The following is a 22,497-nucleotide window of genomic DNA, read 5'->3' on the forward strand; positions in this document are numbered from 1 at the left end:
AGAGCAAGTTCAAGGTGATATCTTCTCAGTGCTAATGTTGGTCAGCTTCGGTATCTCATATGGTGATCCCAAACAAAAATGACACCCACAAGACAAGATGCTGTTCAACACTTCTGGATCACCCCAACACTGCTGGATCACCCCCACAGCGGGGCTACCTGGTAAGCAACTTTTGCCTGGTGGGGAAAAATGTGTCTAACATTCTCTTTTCTCTATTCACTTATAGTTTACCTTTGAGAAGACTGACAAAGTGTTGCAAATAAGAAAATGTCTTACACAAAAGAAAATAAATCAACCAAGTCTAAACTGCTCACAGATGTTTAACCATAACTTCACAAGTTACTATATGCTCATCCATCTATATTAGACATGTGCTCTGTTCTGCCTACCGCATTTTACCTGAGAATATAATTGGAGCCATTTATAGGGCAGTTCAGAAAGCATCTCTTTAAAGGAAATAAGCATCGTTTAGACCAGTCTTTCCCAAAATGGAGGATACCCGCCCTGAAGGGCGCTGGAACGATCCAGAGGGACTCCAAAAGCATATACCCACACTTTATCCTGGATTACAGGCTGCAGCACAAAGCATTTAATTGTCAAGCAGTGCTGAGTAATTTTATTTTTCTGTCTGAAAGGGGGTGGTAGGTGAAGTAAGTCTGGGAACCAATGTTTTAGATGATTGGCAATTTATAATTAAGAGCTATTTTGTGGTATTTTTCATTTCAGAAGAAGCATACAATAAAATATGTAAACATAATTTAGTTGGCAAAAACGGCACATTACATTAAAATAGGCACACTACGTTTTATTTCTGACGATTCAACTTGAATTATTTATTGAAATGCAGCGCACAACATATTATACCCGTGGAGTTCCTACTGAAGACTAGGAAAACCTTAAACATCATTCTCTGCAATGTACAGTTCAATCGAGCATCACATCGGTGCTGCAGACTTGAAGACTTAGAACTCTTTGTGAAAAGATAAATCTATTTCAAATTAACTTTATTTGGGGACTGCACTTCATTCTGTCATTTACACATACAACCTGAAGAGATCTACTTAGGAACATTGGAAATATTTTTTTCCCTCTAAAGTTCTTCCCAATCTTACCTGTATCCTCTGAACTTATTTCCTCTACGTCTAGTATTTCTTCTATGTTATTATTACCTTATATACTCATGTATCAGCTGAGTTTTCCAGCACATTTTTATGTAATGCTTGTGGTAAAATTAGGTGCTATGGCTGGTATTCGGGTCAGCTTATACTCGAGTATATACGGTTATTATTAACAAAGTCGTATTTCACAAATGTAACGTACACTGGGTAGCTAATCTACTCTGACGTGTGTGTCTTGGCCAGGTTCTGGGTTGCTAGGAAGTCACCCTCTCTTGGGAATTCTGAGAGTAACTCCTCCGCCCCCAAGGTCCTGGTATAGTGCATGTCTTTATAAAGCAGATCACTCTATAGACTCTAGCCTGGTGAGCTTAAAGATTCTATTTTTTACTTTTGCTCAAAGAAGGTAACTAAAGTCGCAAGTAAATAGAAAATAGAAACAGACAAACATTCCATCTGGGTAAAATCTGGTTTGTGAAAACCAGGATACTTACAGAATCCACAAGGTTGACCACAGACTTAGCAAAATTGTTGGTGTGGGCATGAGATGAGCGATACTTCTTATACTGAAGGGAAAAGGAGAGAGAAAAGAAAGAGATAGCTGAGGCACTGTCGATCATATTTAATAGTGAATTCCTTTATTCTGTAAAAACTGCAAGCTTATCACAAAAAGTAGAAAATACTGAAGTTTGCTTTGGTGGGAAAAGGTAGTATTCTTATTTTATCTCTCTATTCATTAAAAAAGAAAAACATCTGATCTACCCATGACAGATGGAGTCACAAAGAGGAGCCATCGAAATCCATGTGAGAAGCTTTGACACCTGACAGCAAGTGCTTCGTGCAGCCTACAACGGCAACCTTTTGCTTCACCGAAGCAAGCTCCCCTAGCTGAAAAGGCCCAAGGTCAAGAACTGTTGTCCCAACTGGACACCTTTACTATAAACTTCTATTGTAAAAAAATCCTTTGGCAGTATTTCAGACAGTGCCTATGGTACAGAATGCCTCGATTTGGTGTATTCTCCCAGAGACATGTTTTTGTTGTTAGTGCTGTGGAGTTGGTTCAGACTCATGGCAAACTGGTCGATGTGCAGCAGGAAACAACACTGCGTGCTCCTACACCAAGCTCATACTTGTTACGTTTGAGCCCAAGGTCACGGCCGCGGTGTCCATCCATCCGGTCTTCGCCCGCCCTCTACTCTCCCGGAGGAATACTGGCTCCAAATGAAGTCCTTTGCTATGGATCAGTCAGAACAGAAGGGACTGAACAAGTTTGCGAAGAGCTTATTTTTTAATGATTTTTAATAAGAGTAATAAAAGTAAGTGAATAGAACAATTCTATCACCACATATCGAGGGTTGTATCGATAGCAAGCAGCACTTTGTTTCACGTCTCTTTAGAAGACGGTGGAAATTTAAGTCTACCCTGGGAGGATTATGCCCTCTACTGGTGGTTGAGGCTACCGGTATTATTATTTTTATTTCTAATTTTTTATTGTGAATTAGGTGACAGTTCACAGAGCAGACCATCGTTTCACAATCAATAATTGATACACATTTTGTTTCCAGTCATGCACTGCAATCCCCTCAACGTACCACCATTGATCCCACTTCCCCACCTAAACTCTAAACTGAAAGAGAAACACTCAGGCATATTCACATCTTATTCCTATTTGCACTCCAAGCTTTTAAGACTGTCTTCAGTTACGATTGTTAAGGTAATGTATCTCGTGTAAAGATCAAAAATCCGTAAACATGGAAACACACGATACTCTGTTTTCCTCCTTTACCCATTCCCACCCTTTAAACTACTCCTGTGATTATGGATTTTAAAACAAACAAGCAAAGATATAGGTCTTAATGAGTTCACATCTGACATTTTATTTTTCAGAATACAGAGCACACTGGCAATACTTGATAAATGGGCAATACACTGTTAGCATAATGCTACTGGTAATTTCCATTAATTCACAACAATTTCAATGACACAGCTATGACTATTCACATTACTGCTACCACTATATAATCATGTGACACTACTGTAGTTTCTACTCAATTTCAATGTGTGTAAATTGAACCATACAGCACTTTATCGATCTAAATGTCACACATTTTGACAAATTTTTTTAACTTGACATAAAGAAGTTGCCGTTCGTAGCTCAGCAATTTAGATTGCCTAGAAAAATTCCACCAGCTGAGAAATCTGAAGATGCTTTAAAAATGAACAGCAAAAATGTGTTTGCATTATGATGTACAAAATAAAATGAGAATATTAGCAGCTATCTGTTCTGAAGCAGTGGGGCTTCTGAGCATTAATTTATCTGATTTGGGAGACTCCGATTAAGTTTGAAAACTTTCACATGCTTGTTAGCGCTGTGACTGTATGTGCCATAGTGCACCGACCGTGGTAAGCACCATCGCATACTGCAGACATGATACGCAATTGGAAAGAGAATGAAATGAGGCCCTTGCCAAGTCAGTGAAAATGTGATGATCTTGCCTTTATTTCTCCTTTGTAACTTCTTAGTCTCTGATTTTTGTTTTAGAAAGAGCACTCTGTTTGGCTGTGCGGTGAGGAAATGAGAGGCCGGCGAGAATAAGGAGCTCTTCTGGGAAGCTTTGGCCTTAGTCTTGGCTGTTATTATTATTAATAATAATAACAACAATGCTAGTGGAGTCTGGGCAAGGGCAGAGAGAAGCAGGCACACTCTGAGGACAGGGCGTTCTAGGTCTGGCGAATCTGCCGGCTCTGATGTAGAAGGTAAAGGAAGAGCAAAGGAACAAACAAGACCTGTAGGCTGTGTGCGTGTCCAGCTAAGGAGGGTGTCGGTATCATCTGAAATGATGAAAAAGGCAAGGAGTGGAGAGATTCCGGACGGAAGAGCGAAGAGTTATGTTAAGCATTAGATGTCTATTTGACATTGCCATAGAGATAGCAGGAAATCGGCTAGATATTTGAGTTTGGAACTCAGAAGGCCAGAGGAATAATGGGGGATGTCGTGAATCCAGAGTGATGATAAAAGTTTATGCGAACGTTTGAAAACTTAAGGGTGAAAGTGACCACTTGGCACTGGCAAGGGAAAGGATAGAAAGAAATGAGCCCTGGACCAAGCAGGGGCAGGCCATTTCCTTCTAGAGGAAGTCGTTGAAGGCCAGTCAGGTGGGAGAGCTATATCCTATAAGCCAAGAGGCGAAAGAAATGTCTCAGGACAGAGGAGGTGATCAAGTCTTCCCACGACCACTGACAGACCAAGTAAGACAGGGACAGTCTATCAAGCACTAGATTTAGTAGCTTAACCAAACAAAAAACTCACTGCCATCAAGTTGATGCCGATTCACAGCAACCCTTTAGAGCAGGGCAGAGATGCCTCTGTGGGCTTCCAAGACTAACACTTTACAGGAGTAGAAAGCTTCATCATGTTCCCATGGAATGGCTGGTGGATTCGAACTGCTGACCTTGAAGTTAGCAGCCCAATGTGTGACTGCTCCACCCACCACCAGTGCTCCTCCTTACAGCTCTGGTTAACTGAACACCTAGGAGTTCTAAGAGGTCTTTTTCTGACAACAAAATTTCAGCCTTCACAACAACCTGGTGAGGTAGATTTTATCATCTTCATGTTATGAAGGAGAATCTGAAGTCCAAAGGGAATAAATAAGTTAAGATCACCACAGCTGGACCCCCAACTCTGAGTTGAGAGAGAAGGTAAAGATGTTCAGCTAGCAAGTCCTTAATAGTTTACTATGGTCCCATCAAACCAGGTTATTGATTATAACTCCTAATCTGTTGAATGAGTATAAAAGACAGTCTTTAGAAAATATAAGGAAAAACAAATGAAATCTAAAATGAAAAGGCTGTTTTGAAATATTATCCCCTATCTTCCCTTATTGTCCCATAATTAAGAATATAGCACACAAAAAAGTAGTCATAACATTTTCATGCACTTTAAAATATCACAACAAATTTTCTATTACAGTAGGACCATTAATATTCCTTCTTAGGTTAAGCAGTCCAAAGAAATGTTTGCAGAGCCTTACCAATGCCGTAATTGACTTGGAAATGATATTCAGCCAGGCAGGTGCTGAGGTACTTTGTTACAAAACCGGAAGCTTTTAAAATTTTCTAACTGAAGTTCACTGATAACAATGTGGTGCTGTTAGCAAAAATGTATTCACATTTTCCCTGGAAGCTGATGTTAGGCTATTCTGATTTTAAGAGATACATAAGCAAATGCAGGTAAAATGTTTCTATTTCCTGCATTAAATGAAAACAGAACACAATTTACATTTAAGGCGACAAATTTGCTTTTGCTTTCGACAAACGAAATGATCAAGAAATTTCCTCTTCAGGAAAAAAAATAGCATAGAAGTTAACTTTGAACCCAAGAGGGGCCAGTGATCAAAATATCTATGTTGTCTCAGAGTAAAAGGATGGTCTGAAGAGCATTTCAATGGGCTGACGATTCCGAAATCAGTGGAAAACCGCCAGAGGGGAAAAACCGGAAGTGTACATTATGCTAATTCAGTATGACTTTCAACCTGTAAATTTGAGTACTCTGATCCATGTTCTTTCTACGTCAGTCCTTGGTATCAGCAACTCCTCCCTCCCTCCTTCCCCTGCCCTCCCTCCCTCACAAACTATTGTTAATTTATAAATTATTATTATTATTCGTGTCTTACATTAACTAATGTCTCCTTTCAACCACTTTTCTGTTGTCCATCCCCCCTGGGAGGGGGTGATATGTAGATCATAGTGTTCGAGTCCCCCTCTCTCCCCCCACCTTCCCCTTCTTGGTATCGATACTCTCATCATTGGTCCTGAGGGGTTTATCTGTCCTGAATTCCCTGTGTTTCCAGCTCTTATCTGTACCTGTGTACATGCTCTGGTCTAGTCGCATTTGTAATGTAGAATTGGGATCGTGATAGTGGGGGAGGGGAAGCCTCAAAGCACTTGAGGAAAGTGTGTGATCCATCGGTGCTATAAGGCACCCTGACTGGCTCGCCTCCTCCTTGTGACCCTTCTGGAAGGGCATGTCATGTTCTGATTCTTCATAGCAATCAATTTCGAAAATATTTTTTTAACATAGAAAATGGCACTTGTAGTACAGGATGAGTAGGAAGAACCTGGTGTTAAACCAAGAGAGACCATTTCAGCTGCAAGATCTCAGGTGCCATGTTTCTTCAAATGACAGAGCTTTCCTTAGGTCATTTCCTTCGACGATCACGGTTTCTGTCATTCAAGAATAAAGCCTTTCTTTTTCGTTTCTTACCATGGGTTTCCTTCAAATTTATCATTACAAACACCAATTCTTTTTTCCCCTGATGTCTAACAGAGATGAACATATCATGCTTAGTTCTAATTGATTTTGATTATAATAAAACAAATTATCAAGATTTTCATGAAAAGATTTGATAGACTGAGTCAGGTTACTGCATCACAGTATAAGACATAGAAAAATTTAATATATGAAAACATTTCAGGAATACTGTCTTTTTATTCATGAAATGAAAAAGAAATCATTTAAATGCTCACCCTCTAAAAGAATGAAAATATTAATTCAGAGTAAATGGTGCTTTTTAAAAGGACCAAGGTTTGTGTCTGGTGCAGTCAGTGAGACTTGTTCTCTGCTTCATGGCTTTCCGTTATCTTCTTAATACAGCACCGTGGGCAGAAGATGTGGAAACGTAAACCATGTGCTTGACAGCTGCGTCTGCCGAGGCTACTGATTATCTTATGCCAGTGCACCTTGTAGGCAAAGACACAGCTGTGCATGTCTGGTTAGCTCCACTATTTAAAAGTATCTGGGTACTAGGAAAGCTTAGGCTGTAAAGTGATCGTTTGACAACACATCACAATGTGAACGACTGAAATGTGGCTGGGGAAAAACCCCATTGTCCAATGAGCACAAATAATGCGGAAGGAAAACGCCCCCAGGGCTCCATAAATGGCTCTCCACACCTTCCGCTTTCTTCCCACTAAGGAATACGTCATCCAAATGGTCCGAAATGCCCACCAAGTCTCTGTCTCAACATTCACCTATCTCAAGCAGTACGCTGACAGGCCCTGCATTCAGAAAACACATCTACACATGCACCAGTTATTCTGCTCAAGAATTTTATATTATGCATGATTAAATTGATATTTGGCCATCAATAAAAATATTGATAAACAGAGATACTGAAAAAAGTAGATAGCCATGAAATCACCCTTTTTTTTGATGTACAAATTGAGGCCCTTTTCTGAGGCCGTCTCTTTAATCTGTTGATTAAAATTTCACATTGTCACTCTTGTCTAAAATACAACTTTAAAAATGACCTACGAATCTTATTTTGGGTTTACTTTAAGTGGAGAAAGAAACTCATATATTGTGGTAGTTACATAATCTGGTGTCAATTTGGGATTTGAGAGGATTAAGAGTGAAGGGGTAGAGTCTAGTCTGTCAATCGGGTCATAGCCTATGAGGCCTCTGTGTGGACATGGCCTTCCCCTGAGAATTCTGGGAAATCTGGTATTTCCTCCTTGGAGGCGGGAGACACTTCTCTTTTTCTGCTCACTCCCTGGGAGACATTGCAGCTGACAAGACACATGGAACTACACTAGTGCCCTGAGCTGGAGAAGCCACATGGACATACACTGATGCAACCAGACCTCTGGAGCTAGAGAAGCCACATAGAGAGCCCTGCCAGTGCTGAGATGCTTACAATGCCACTGGATCCAAGGACTTTCTACACACTGACCTGTGATCATCCTGCATTCGGTGTCATTGTATGTAATTCTTGAGTCTGGAGAGGACTTCATTGATTGGTATTGGACACATGGGCTAATATCAGACTCATGGGCTTGGACTGGACTGGGATATATTCTTAATGTACAATTACCCTTTATCTAAAACTCTCTCTTATGCACATAGGAGTCTCTATGGATTTGTGTCTCTAGTCCACTGGGGCTAGCACACATATGCAGAGCAATCTAAATTTTGGGTACCATCTCTTCCAAGTTCTCACTGATGCTTCAGCATTAAGAAAAACAGAAATCCTCGTTATAAAGTCTATTACCCTAAATGTCACTACGTTTTCATAAAAACGGCTCTTTGTTTTAGTTGCGTAATCGCAAGTTCAGTATAGTGGTGGCTCTAGGGTTGAGTTTTCATCTTCCAAGCAAGAGACCTGGGTTCATTCCCCAGCCAACGTGACTCCATCCCTCTGAGGGTGGCCGCGGATGTTGCTGTGAGGGGGAACAGGTCTAAGCAGAGCTTCCAGACTAAGACAAGCAATGAAGAAAGCCGTGGCACTTCACTTCTGAAAATGAGCCAATGAAAAACATCACAATGAATACTAATATTCACCAACTTACTAATATTGGACACACTAGCAACAGCCCACTGATCAAGACCCTTCAGCACATTTTGGACTTCAGCCAAGACAGTAAGAAAAATAGTTCAGTGCCATGTTTCAGAGAATTTCTAATGAAGGATAAGAATTATTTTCCATCTGTCTTCTGAGTGTGACTGAAAGGGTACATTCAGTGACATTGTATTTTGATACAAGCAGTGCAGGCAACTCATCTCACTAACACTTAAAGAAGACAAATTGCTGGCGTGAAGATGTCTCCTTGGGTATAACTTCATTATATGTTCTTCTAACTTGTAATTGTAGCCATCCAAATCCTAATAATTAGCAAGAAAAATACAACATATTGGCTGAACAAAGATGTGGAATAAAACTAGAAAGCAATGATCAAATAAATAGCTGAAGAAAAGCAAAGAGTACAATTTTAAAATGAAAACAAAATACCCCAAATGGTCCAATGCATTGATTAAAGCCGTTAGTAAACGGAGGGAACATTTCAACATGTGAAAATTCCATACAGCACCTAGTGCTTCCAAGCATCCTGACATTTAATATATCACAAAGGAAAAGGGAAGAACCTATATATCGAGGCTTTAATACATAGCAAGTAATTATTAAATACAAAAGGAAATTGACTCAAGTAAACTACTGTATCTAAACATCACTATATTCTTACCGTTTTGTGATCATTAACAATCATAAGTTCTAGGTATTTCATTTCTTCAAAGACACCACGCGATGGCTGTAGAAAATTAAAAGTATATGGTCAGAATAGTGGTTGATATAAAGGATCTCTAATGCTCACTGTTCAATTAGACATTGACTGAGTGTCAGAAGCACTCTGCTGCCTGCTTTCTAAACATCTTGGAAAAAACAAGGTCCAGATGTGAAGCATCTACTTAGGATAGGATCAAAGAAGTGCCTAGAGCAGCGATTCTCAACCTTCCTAAAGCCGCGACTGTTTAATTCAGTTCCTCACGTTGTGGTGACCCCGCATGTGGGCGTATCTGCATGTGGATGGACCTGCCTGGAGACGGTTAGAGGAGTGGTTCTTAAGACCACCTGAAATATGGTCTTAGGCGACCCCTGTGAAAGGGTCGTTCGACCCCCAAAGAGATAGCGACCCCCAGGTTGGGAACCACTGGCCTAGAAGTGTCATGAAAAGTGCTGATAAATTGTGGGCAAACACTCAACTTTTGAAAGTGAATAAAATCTAACCATCATTACAGTTAAGCAGTCATCAAGATAGACAACAGTTTACTGTACTTTAATACAGTTTTCCATGCAAAAATATTTTAGGGAAAATATATGGTATAATTCTGTCAAAATGGATAAACCTTGATTTTTTTTTTTTTTTGGCATTCCAATGTGCTTCAAGAAATATCTCTGTGACCTGGCTCAATAACTTCCCTCATGAAGTGATCACTGAAGATATGGGTGCTATAACAAAACTGGTGAATCAATCAGATGGCAAAAGAATACCATGTGGGGTTCTTAAAAGCTTATGTTAAAACAAATAGCCATCTAAGTGAGGTGTCAGCCAAGTCCACACAAAAGAAGCACACCAGCCCATGTGATCCAAGGATTATACATTATAAAAGCTAAGATCAGAGAAGAGAATTGTTTTAGAGCTTGAATGCTGAACACTTGGTTTACGGAAGGCTGTGGGTGGCAGTGAACGTTCCAACTTCATTTGCAGAGTTCCCATGTGGATGAAGCCGCCATTTAATTTGCTCAGACCATGGCCTTGGGACGTGAATAGTCTTGCCCTCACACAGAGTGTAACAGAAAGTGGATTACTGCAGATACAAACCAAAAAAACAGACTGCTGCCACTGAGTCGATTCTGACACATAGCAACTCTAGGACAGAGTAGAGCTGCCCCTGTGAGTTTCTGAGACTGTAACTCTTTGGGAGAGACTTAACGATAAATCTTTCTCCTGCAGAGTAGCTGCTGGTTTCGAACTGCTGACTTTTCAATGCAGCCCAATGGGTAACCACTACACCACCAGAGCTCCTGTGTATATTGTTATGCCAAAATATAACATATTATCATTTGTTTTCCCTTTTGACTAATTTTAATTTGTTCTGGTTTCTGTATCTCCCGCTATTGCCTGGATTGAGGGTTTTTTTTGTGTTTAATTGTTGTTGGTGATGGTGGCTTTTTGTTTGTTTGTTTTCTGTATGATCATCTTTGTATGAAATTCAGGATAGATGAACCATAGAGACAGTAACTAGATTGAAAGTTCCTTAGAGTTATTGTAGAGGAGGCTTGGGGATAATGAGGAGCTAATAATAATGGGTATGAGAATGAAGAAAATGTTCTAAAATTGATTTGGGAAATAATTGCACAACTCCTTTTAATACATTTAAATCACGGAATTTTATGATGTGTAACTTATATGCCCAAAAAACTGTTTTTAAAAAATGACCAAAAATAGAAACATATCTACTTAAACTTCAAAGAAAATTTACTTAAAACTCATTTAATAAGAGCAGCATAAATTATAGTTACCCAGATATATCTGAATTGGGTATCAATGAAGTCAAACAAAAATTTTTAACTTGCTGGATTGAAACTGGTGTAATGTATCAGTCTTTAACCACAAACTTCTCATAGGAATGAACAGTGATTATATTCCGGGAGAGCTGAATTTAATTATTTCTAGGTATTCTTCTAAGAGTATGGGTTAAATTTTTAGCCCACGTGTGGGCTTTTTTGTACCTACATGCTCACTGATCAGTATATATGTGATAGGGATGCACAGTAGTGTAAGATCAGCCTACGCACACACAACATTTATACAGGTATATAACTTATTTTTACTTCATACGGCTTATCATTACTCATGTAAAATCTATTACCAACCACATTTTCAAAAGTTAAAAATAGAGAGAGAGAGATCTCTAAGTTAAAAACAAAAAATCCCAAACCACCCCATCCCCACAATACCATGACGTGCACACAAAATTGAGGATGGGTTATCCTGGAGCTAAGTTTTCAATAGTTGGTGGTCTAATTTCACACACACACAAATACATTCAGCAAAACATTATCTAAAATGTGTGATCTCCAGTTTAATTACTCATTAAGTTATCAAGTAAATTACCATGCAATCTATAAAGCTATGGAATTAATTCTCAGTTCCATAGCATTCACCATATAATTAGCAAACAGTCTCCATCATTACCGCTTTCTAATCTATTATGGAAAACAGCAGGAACATAATTTCAGTTACAAAGCCCCTATATGTTCATCCATCCATGTGAGGTATGCAGCAGGTGCTGATTACATGATTAAACGAATTTTTACTTATTAACTATCATATCACTAATGGTCAAATAGACCCATTTCACTCTAAAAAACACATGAGCTTCAAAGCTTGGTGTACACTTTTCTTGTCGTTTTAAAGAAAGATACATAAACAATTATTTAACATCTCAAAATCTAATGGTTTCCATATTCTGTGATATTTTATATGATGTTATTTTAACCACAAAGCCCCCAAAATGCTATGTACTTTTAATAGGAAAAAAACTACAGTTCTATTAAAAAAAAAGCAGAGCTAGGATAATATATTTGGAACAGGACATAAGCTTAGCGAAGGCTGCCATCAGTTGGCGTCGGGATGAAACAAAAGCAGTGCTTCTCAAGTGCAGCTTAGGATTCTCTAAGACACCATAGGGGCGAGGCCTGAAGCAAAGCGCTTAAGCACGAAGCTGCCAACTGGAAGAGAGGAAGTTCAAACCCACCAACCGCTCTGTGGGAGAAAACTCTGGTGGCCTTCTAGAGAAATCTACAGCCTTTGAAACCCTGTGCCATCAGTTCTCAACCTGTGGGTTGCGACCCCTGGGGGGGGTGTCGAATGACCCTTTCACAGGGGTCACCGAAGATCATCGGAAAACACATATTTCCGATGGTTTTAGGAACTGAGACCACTCCTCTATCCGTCTCCAGGCGGGTCCGCCCACAGGCAGATACGTCCACAAACAGTACCCGGTGTGAAGCCTATTACCCATGCTACACCATGCTTCAAGACAAACTTTCATTTATTTGTCATTAGAAATAAGTAGTTCACAATATATAATGACATATTGCTTTTGTGATGGATCACTATGTTTTCATGATGTTCAGTTTGTAACAATGAACATACAGCCTGCCTATCAGCTATTTACATTACGATTCACAACAGCAGCAAAAGGGCAGTGATGAAGGAGCAACGAAAATAACTTTATGGTTGGGGGGGGGTCACCACCACACGAGGAACTGTATGAAAGGGTCGCGGCGTGAGGAAGGTCGAGAACCACTGCTCTATGTAGAGATTTCCTCTGTCCTCTTGGCCCCTGTGCCTCAGAATCAACAGCAGCAGGGAGCTTGGTTCCTGGTTTAAGAGAACATAATCCGAGAGTTTATTTGGGGTTCTTCTTTGTTTTTGTTTTTAAAGAGGAAGTTCCTCAAATCGAAACTGAGAGACACACTCAGACACCGCGTGATGGGAGGTGCACAGTTTGGCTGGCTGAGTGAAATGAACCCACCCACGGCCGAGGCGCACTCACACTCGCTGCCCTCCTTCTTCGCCTTTTCAACCACTGCAGTTCAGACAAGGGCCACTGGTCACCGTGCTCCATACCTGCGCACAAGGAGAGCAAACAGCAACACTCATGTCTGACTGCTTCTCAATGGGAGTTCAGATTTCGGAGGAGGAGGAAACAGTGATATGGAGACCACATGTCACTCAAACTCAACATAGCCTTGGGTGAACGAAGACGCTGATCATTAAACATGCCACAATCGTGTGGGCCTAAAGCAGTTCCTGCGTGTCATTTTCTTCCAAACGTCATGACAAGTATAAAACTGTGCAAACTCGTTAGTACATGCGTAGTTGACCCACAACCACATGACACTCAATGTCTGAAGATAAGTGTGCCCTCTACGCTTAAATAATTTTAATATTAAAAATAATGTATTAAATAAGTTTGGGGAGAAATCATTAACAACTTTTGGTATCAAACCATTCATATAAAAATGATATCACATACCCAAAACCCAAAGAAGCTTTTGGTAATATTACCATTTAATGTGCCTTAGGATCAAAGCTTAAGAGGGAGACAGTACAAGTTGACTAAACTGACAGTGAAGTTTAAGGATGAACTTCACTAAACCATCTAGTTACCAACATGGCTTCCTGCCTGGGTTTAACGTGTTTGGTCTTCCCCAGGGGGCCTGCCCACAATTCTCATCCCAAATCTTGGATCATCCCTACTGGCCATCAAGCAGGCTCTTTCAAGTCACAGCTCCAGCAAAGGCTACTTCGAAACTTACTGAGATTCTTCATTTGCTTAGCGTATTGTGCCGCCAACATTTTCTGGATGATATGTGGTCGACCTGTGCTCTTCTGAAACAAAAACAATTTTAGGAAATTAAAAGCCAGGATGTGAGCAAAACTTTTGTGGAACAGTATAAAAACGTGTTCTAGAATGTTTCCTCACGTGAGAATGTTTGTGTGCTCATGAACTACATAAATGAAAACTATGCATCTTATTGGACTTGGATTTTAAAGAAAGACCCTCTTTGCTGTTGTTGTTGTTGTTGTTACTATCCCAAACATTATACTTGAGGGTTTAATGGGATTAAATGTTAGGTGATCTGTTGTTACTCTTCTCATTTGCTTATTTTGCAATTTGTGCGCCAGCTAGAAAAGACAATTTTTAGGTGGAACTCTTGTAATGCCAGGCCCTCGTGACTGATGACAGTCATGTGTTGCTTAACATCTACAATATGATATGTGAAGTTGGACACTGTGTAATGTGGATGTTGTCTGAATACCATATTGTAGTCTTGCCCTGCTTTTCCTTTTTTATATAAATCATTTTATTGAGGGCTCAGACAGCTCTTATCACAATCCATCCATCCATCCATCCACTGTGTCAAGCACATTTGTACATTTGTTGCCACCATCATTCTCAAAATATTTTCTTTCAACTTGAGCCTTTGGCATCAGCTCTTCGTTTTTACCCTCCCTCCATCCCCTGCCCTCCCTCCCTCATAAACCCTTGATCATTTACAAATTATTATTTTTCCATGTCTTTCTCTGATGTCTCCCTTCACCCACGGTTCTGCTGACCATCCCCCAGGGAGGGGGTTATAGGTAGATCATTGTGATCAGTTCCCCCTTCCCCCCCATCTTACCCTTCCCCTCCTGGCATCTCTACTCTCATTATTGGTCCTGAGGGGTTTATCTGTCCTGGATTCCTTATGTTTCTGGTTCTTATCTGTAGCAGTGTACATCCTCTGGTCAAGCCGGATTTGTAAGGTAGAATTGGGATCATGACAGGGGGGTGAGGAACCATTAAAGAACTAGAGGAAAGTTGTATGTTTCATCGTTCCTACACTGCACCCTGACTGGCTCATCTCCTCCCTGCGACCCTTCCATAAGAGGATGTCCAGTTGCCTACAGATGGGCTTTGGGTCCCCAATTTGTACTCCCCCTCATTCACAATGATATGATTATTTTGTTCTTTGATCCCTGATACCTGATCCTATCGACACCTTGTGATCACACAGATGGTGTGCTTCTTCATGTGGGCTTTGTTGCTTCTGAGCTAGATGGCTGCTTGTTTAGCTTCAAGCCTTTAAAGCCCCAGATGTGATATCTTTTTATAGCTGGGCACCATCAGCTTTCTTCACCACATTTGCTTATGCACCTATTTTGTCTTCAGCAATCGTATTGGGAAGATGAGCATCATGGAATGCCAGTTTAATAGAACAAAGTGTCCTTGCATTGAGGGAGTACTTGAGTGGAGGCCCAATGTCCATCTGCTACCTTAATACTAAACATGTAAATACATGCACATAGATATTTTCCCCATCGTCATATATAAATACATTTACTACATATGTACACACCTATATTAAACCTCTATAAATGCCCTTTGCCACCTAGTTTCTTCTTCTATTAAAGACCGCCTTTTAACTGAGCCAGTTTACATAATAACCATAGTTTTAGCTGCCGCTCTCAAACCTTCGCTTCCTTAAAAGCTATGAATAAGAAACGGACGAGAAAGGACCACAACGGTGGTTATTCATGTCACAGGCCTTATTTCTCTAGATTACATACCTTGCAGGTGGATGGCTGGTCATATGGCATCTCTCTTTCTAACTTTTGAAGGGAGCACCAGGCCGTTTACTAGGGGTCCCGTCAGCAATGTGTGAGTTTCGATCTCTTTACACCTCACCAGCTTCTATGGTGTTCTGTTTGTTTTTATCACCGCTATTGTTGCTTGAGCAGGTTGCTTGGATTTGCATCTATGGACTTATTGAAAGGAACCCTAACATTGGGCTACTAACCACAAAGCCGACAGTTCAAATCCACCACACTCTCCACAGGAAAAGGATAAGCCTGTCTGTGTCTATGAACATTTACAATCTCCAAAACTTCAAACTGCTGACCTGGAGATTAGCAAGCAAACTCATCACCACGAGGCCACCAACCTAGTAGTTCCCGCCAGGCTCCCAGACAACTTACAGGGCAGTTCTACTCTGTCCTACAGGGTGGTCTCTAAGAGTCAGGACTGACGTGATAACACTGAGCTTGATTGGGGTTTAATAGCTAATGATTGAGAACATGTCTGCATGCATTGGTTGGCCGCCTGCATGTCTTCTTTGGGGAAGTATCTGCTCATGTTAATGCGCTCCATTCATATTTTAATTGGATTGTCTTTTTGTGGTTGAGATGTCTGATGTTTCTAAAAATTTTAGAGGTAGTTCTAGTCAGATATGTCATACTCAAAAAAAAACCCCCCACACCTCCAACCCCAGCTGTCAGTTCTCTTCTCGGTCTTCGGATGACATGTTTGTAAACTTCTATTGTGAATTAGACGGAGGTATACAGAGCAGATTATAACATTACATTCAATGGCTCATACCCATGGTGGCGCGCGCTGAGTCGTGGAGTGGCATTAGGGGCGGGTAGGGCTGGCTGGTGTGAACGCAGTGTCACTTCCTATGGATTTAGGGGGTGAGTGGCTGGTGGGGATGCATGCAATCACACTGCTGCCATGTCTCACCCAGTGACAGGGCAGGGGGGAGTTGGACGGAGGTGTGCATGTGCATGCAGTTACAATCATCACCCTGTGCAAGGCAGGAGGAAGAGGAGGAGGAGAAGGACGGAGTCGTGCCCGAGGCATGGAGAAAGGGAACGGTGCGTGGGCTGCATGGTCAGGTGGGGTGCAGGAATGAAGATGCTGCCCTCACTGGTTCCTGGCGGGAGGAATGAGGGATGAGCAGGTACCTCTGGCTATGTTGGTCGGAGGGAGAGATGATCTGAGTCAAAGGGGCAGAGTGAGCAGCTGGCACCACTCGGCTGGGCAGGGGGAGGAGGGAGGCAGTAGGCACGAGTGCATGCCACCTACCACAGAGGTGGTAGACATGTGGCACATGATCTATGGGAATGCACATGGCTAGCCACCCTGAGCAGAGTGGCAAAGGGCCAAGGGAGGAGGGAAGGAGAGCTGGCTGCACTGCTGGGTAAGGGATAGATGGCACAGAGCTATCACTTGTTATTAGGGGCACAGGGGTGAGGCCTATACTTCTGGTCCCTGGGAGGGCAGGGAGGGAGGGCAAGAGCATCCTCTTCTGGATGCTGGCCACTGGCGGCACTCAGGACAAGTGCAGGTGACTACCAGATGCCTGCTCTGATCCAATGCAAGGGGCTGGGGGACTCTCCAGAGTCCAGTACCTGGGCCTGCACCCCAAGCACTCTCTCTTCTGGTGGCTCTTCAACCAAACCACCAAGGATGGCTAATTGGTCCTACTCTGTTTACCAGTTCTCTGTGGTCACCTGCGTCCTGGGAGCTCATGGCTGCATTCATGCATTTCCCTTCCTTGAATCTGGTTCACGCTTTACTCACCTTGCTTCCCTCTGGGAACTGGCCTTCTTGTGCTTCTCACCTAGAAATGCTGCTCTGCTTGACCTGTCTTAGGGCAGCCGTGCTAGGCCAGGCCAACTGGGGGCACTTCCACACTTCGTCTCGTCTTGTGCATTGCTGCCCCCGCCCTGTTTCTTCTTCCAATGGGTGTGTGAGCTGATTCTTTATCATTTCATTTCATGCTCAGCGTTCTAAGACCACACTCTCTCCCTGTCTCTCTTAGTTTCTCAGGTTCGCAACAGAGAGGGACCGCGTGGTGTGTCCGACTAGGTCACCAAATTAGGCAATGCTTCTCTCAAAATATATTTTATCTAAATTTGAACTCTCTAGAAATTAAAAAAATGTCCTCTCCCCATTCAAATAGCAACATTTGGACTCCATTACTCTCAAAATATTCCATTTACATCAGTAGTTCTTCTCACTACTCTGATTTCCTTTCCATTCCTCCTCTGTCTACAGCTCTCCGCCTTGCCCATGCCTCTCCAGCCTAGTAGGGCTCTTCACAGCTCCTAGAACACGCCGGCACGTTCACCCTCAAGGTCTGTGCAGTTCTGTTGTCTTGAAATGTTCTTTAAAGCTCCCTAATTGCCTTAAAGCCTTTTTCAGGGCATGACTTCTCATTGAGGCCTTTCCTGGACACACACACACACACACACACACACACACACACACACACACACACACACACATGGCTTTGTTTTCTCTAGTATACATCACCTCTTAAGTGCTGAAAAGCAAGGACATGACTTGGAGGACTACAGTGTGCCTGACCCAAGGCTGGATATTTCCACAGCGCCATAGGCATGGGGAAGCTGGACACTGAATATGGAAGACTGGTGAAGGACCTCTGCACTGAAACGATGGTGCTGGAAGTATCACAAGTACTGCAGACTACCAAAGTAACAGTCGAATCTGTCTTGGGAAAAGTACAGCTGGAATTGCCCCTAGACAAGGAAGTGGAGACTTCCTCTCCCATACTTCGGGCATGTTATTGGACGAGATCCTTCCCTAGAAAAGGGCGCCAGGCTTGCTGCAGTAGAGGCAGACCCTTGAATAGATGGCTTGACAGAGTGACTCCAACATCAGAACTATGGGGAGAGTGGAGCAGGACCAGGGCTGTTTTGTTCCGCTGCAGAGGGTCGCTATGAGAAGGCACTGGCTCTACGCGCCGAACAACGACGTGGTATGCAGTACTCCCTAACCTCCCGTGTGTGGTTACTTGTGTTCTTACTGATTACCGTCTGTGCCTTTAGGCTTGAAGCTCTGTGAGATACAGGCTGTCCTCTCTCTTATTCCCACTGTCTCTCCAGCACCTAAATTAACACATGGCACACAGGAAGCCCTCTGAACAAGACTGAAAACGGGTACATTGAAATTTAAGTTTGAAATATGATTCTTGTGTAAGTGGCTAGCCTGCACAGGGCGCAAATCATTATTTATTTTCCTTCCTGCTTCTAAAGAAGCCTTAGCATTATAAAGCATTATCAGTTAATCTTCCAAATTTCTCCCCCGGAGATGCTAAGACTCGAAAACTGTTATCTAATGAAGATGATAAGAATAAAAGTTAGTTGGCCATCACGACTTGGAATCCAGTCCACGACAAATGCCTTTGAAAGGAGCAGGAGTTGGCCAGCAAAACACAGTATCTTTTCTCCCTTGCCAACAGTGAGATAGAACATTGGCCCTCGCTTCAGAAAATCTCATCCTGGGGTGTGGCCTGGGATGAGTAATGTAACCTCCCAAACTCATGGTGTCATTGTCAGTTTGAAACGTGGCAGGGTGCACAGCACCTTTAAACTCTGCATTGGTTTCCCTTTAGTCCTCTAAGGCAGAGATGCCGCAGCGTGCAGCACCTGAAGGAACACACGGGCTGGTCACTTACCTCATTGTGAAGTAGCTCCAGGGGTTCTATCGTATACACGAAGGTATCGTCCTCAAACATGCCACTAGAACACAGGAAACCGCACCAGAGAGAATTAGCAGGTACAGAGAATGGCAAGAGAGTCAACAAATTAGCTTCTTTGAAAATAGGTGTCTTGGCGCAAATCCCACATAAAATCCACCCCTCTCCATTACAGAACTCACTATGGTCCTGCCCTAGAGAACACACAAGCTACAAAGAGTGGAACAAAAACACCAAGAGCAGGCAGATTGTACCTAAGATCGTCGTCTTAAAAATAAGATGGGCAGGTTAGATTGAGCTGGGATCGTAGTCTCCCTGGGGTTCCAGTGTCCCGAGCTGCCGTTTCAGCGCAGTGTACAATTGGCAGGCATTTGTGTGCAAAGCCCAGCACCATCTCTAAGACAGCTGGAGGCTGTGCACACGAGAATCATCTAAAGGCATTAGAGTCTAAGAGGCATACACTAGTATGCTGTGGCTTCCCATGCATCCGCATGGCGTACAAACTACACGGAGATTTTGAAAGATTGAGAGTTATTTTAATAAATAGTACAAAGATATTCAAGATCCTTTTCCAGCGCGTGGCCACAACAAGATCTTTACATGAAGTGCGACTGCTCTCAGGACGAAGGGGTAGGACATTTGTGAGGGCAGACACCTCTGGGAAACCTTCCCAGACCAGACATCACTTCCTAGACACCACTCATAGCTCCTGCGCTCTCTTTCACAGCACTTACCAAAATGATCACGACAGAAGGACCCCTGGTGGCGTCATGGTTAACATAGTGAGCTGCTAACCACAGGGTCAGCAGTTCGAGACTGCAGCTTCTCAGGAGAAAGATGAGGTGGTTTTCTATCCCTATAAAGAGCTGCCATCTCGGAATTCCCCAGGGATAGTTCTACTCTGTCCAATAGGGTTGCTATGAGTTCCACTTGAGCCTACGACAATGAGGACTCTTTTGTGAAATTATTGGACCCAGGTCGCCTGGAGGCACAGCATTTAACTGGGCGGCTGCAGACCAAAAGGGCGGCAGCTGGAATCAAAACAGTGGGCCCAGAGGAGAAAGACGGAGTGAGCTGTTCCCCCAAAGAGTACACAGCCCACCGAGAGGATCACCCTTAAAATCCTCTGGGACAGTTCGACTCTGTCCCCTGGGGCCACTATGGGTCAAAACCCACTCGATGACTGGCCGCCACCAACAGCAGTCATTTGTTGAATCTCTGAAGCTCCAGTGACCTCTAAGTGTTAAAGGACCAGGGACTTTGTCCTCCTGGTTGCCCCGGGAAGCCCAATCTTTCATGTAAAACTGGCCAGAAGAGTCACTCGATCACTATCTGGGAAAGGAAAACCTGGATGGGTGACTGGATGAAAGCCCAATGAGATTGCACCTACTGCAGTCCATTGCAGGTGGAGAGAGCCGCCCTGGAGTCCTCGACGCCTCGGAGGCTGCCGTGGTAGTAACAGTGTTCGCCGCCCTGCCAAACAGAAGGCGATGTGTTTAACTGATCGGCTGTGCTGTGTGCAGTGCCCTGCCCTCTGAGGTGCACTTCCACAAGCCAAAAGTAAACGCAGGGATGCAAGGACTTGAAGGTGCACTTTGGATAAATGTCCTAGAAGCTGCTCTGGAGGATACGGAGTCTCGAGAGGATTGAGCAATTACTGACATCTTCTCTGATGAGCAGCTATGTATTGAGGTTAATACAGGAGAGAGGCCTAGTAAGGAATAATACAGTGATGGCAGTGGTGAGCCAGGTATACATCTTTAAAGCACGGGAGTAAATACCTACCAGATGTGGTAATGGAATAACATCTTATGTCTCGCTGGAGACAGATCCACCCCAAAGCTATTATTTATAATTACCTTTTGGGGAGCTACATAAAAACTGGCCATTTGCTTTCTTACCTTTTAAAGTTAGTTTAAAATTTTAAAAATAGAAATAGGTGAACGTAGATTTGGAAGTCATGGATTAGACTATACGAGGGGTTCAAAAAGTTCACGGAGCAGTGGAATGAAAATATCACGGCATTTTCCCATAAACTTTATGAAGTCCCTTTCATATTTTCTTAAAAACACATCCATTTCCTTTCTGTCGTTCTTTCTACCTGTGACAACTATTTTAATTCATTTAATTGTTTCTTGTGTTGTTTACTTATATATTGCAGAATGAAGTGCTCATACTGTTTTCATTTATTCTATTTTAGAAATTATTTCCTTAATGTAGACATTTCAAAACCCCCTTTTTTTTCCCCAAATACAGGGGTTTAACTACTTGAAAGACCTTTGACAAAGCTCTCTGTTCCAGGTCCTTTCCATCCCAGATGCTTCCAAGCTCAGGGACATGAGTTGGGCTGGTTCTTCTTGGGTTTCTCAGATGGAACTTAGCAGATGAGCAGGAAATACTGAAACCCAAAGCCGCCACCCTCAACCCTCTCTTTCGTATCTTCTAAAATTTCATTGATGCTTTCAAATATTGACTCTCTTCACCCTTATGGGTTCATTCTTCTCTTACTCTTTCACTCTTAGATGAGTGGCTTATTGGGAGGGGACAGGCATAAATATATGTACTTTAAAAGTCTGCTGACATCCCCTCACAGAAAGGTCACCAGGAAGAGATGAGCCAGTCAGGGTGTAGTACAGCTCTGAAGAAACACAACTTTCCTCTAGTTCTTTAATGCTTCCTCTCCCCCCACTATCATGACCCCATTTCTATCTTACAAATCTGGCTAGACAAGAGTATGTACACTGGTAAAGGTAAGAGCTCACAACACAGGGAATCCAGGACAGATAACCCCCTCAGGACCAATAATGAGAGTAGCAATAACAGGAGGGAAGGGTAAATTGGGGGGAGAAAGGAGGAGCCAATGATCGACATATAACACCCACCCCCGCCCTCCAGGGGGATGAACTACAGAGAAGTGGGTGAAGGCAGACAGCAGTCAGTGTAAGACATGAAAATAAAAGATAAATTATCAAGGGTTCATGGGGCAGGTAAGGTGGGGAGGGAGGGGGAAAATGAAGATCAGTGACCTAGGACTCAAATAGAATGAAAATGTTTTGTAAACGATGATGGAAACATATGCACAAATTTGCTTGACACAATGGATGGATGGATGAATTGTGAGAAGAGCTGTAAGAACCCCAATAAAATGATTTCAAAAGAAAAATTGAATTAAAGTATAATGAAATTCTTAAGAGCCCCTCAGAGTAAAT

General features: G+C 42.4%; 1 protein-coding gene across 4 annotated transcripts in view; it reads right to left on the minus strand.

Annotated features, from left to right (window-relative positions):
- The window catches only part of ADAM23 (ADAM metallopeptidase domain 23), a 189,989-nt gene that overhangs the window by 54,997 nt on the left and 112,495 nt on the right, over positions 1 to 22,497 (minus strand). For 3 of the 4 annotated variants that reach the window (XM_075530315.1, XM_075530314.1, XM_075530317.1), the window contains exons 5-10: positions 20,679 to 20,761; positions 19,268 to 19,331; positions 13,781 to 13,853; positions 12,994 to 13,088; positions 9,135 to 9,200; positions 1,610 to 1,681 (exon numbers count right to left, since the gene is read on the minus strand). In XM_075530315.1, the coding sequence (XP_075386430.1) occupies positions 1,610 to 1,681; positions 9,135 to 9,200; positions 12,994 to 13,088; positions 13,781 to 13,853; positions 19,268 to 19,331; positions 20,679 to 20,761 (453 nt within the window). The remainder of the gene's footprint in view (positions 1 to 1,609; positions 1,682 to 9,134; positions 9,201 to 12,993; positions 13,089 to 13,780; positions 13,854 to 19,267; positions 19,332 to 20,678; positions 20,762 to 22,497) is intronic. The other variant, XM_075530316.1, reaches the window with a different exon arrangement.

This window comes from Tenrec ecaudatus, chromosome 13 (assembly GCF_050624435.1).
Source record: "Tenrec ecaudatus isolate mTenEca1 chromosome 13, mTenEca1.hap1, whole genome shotgun sequence".
In the NCBI taxonomy this organism is placed as follows: domain Eukaryota; kingdom Metazoa; phylum Chordata; class Mammalia; order Afrosoricida; family Tenrecidae; genus Tenrec; species Tenrec ecaudatus.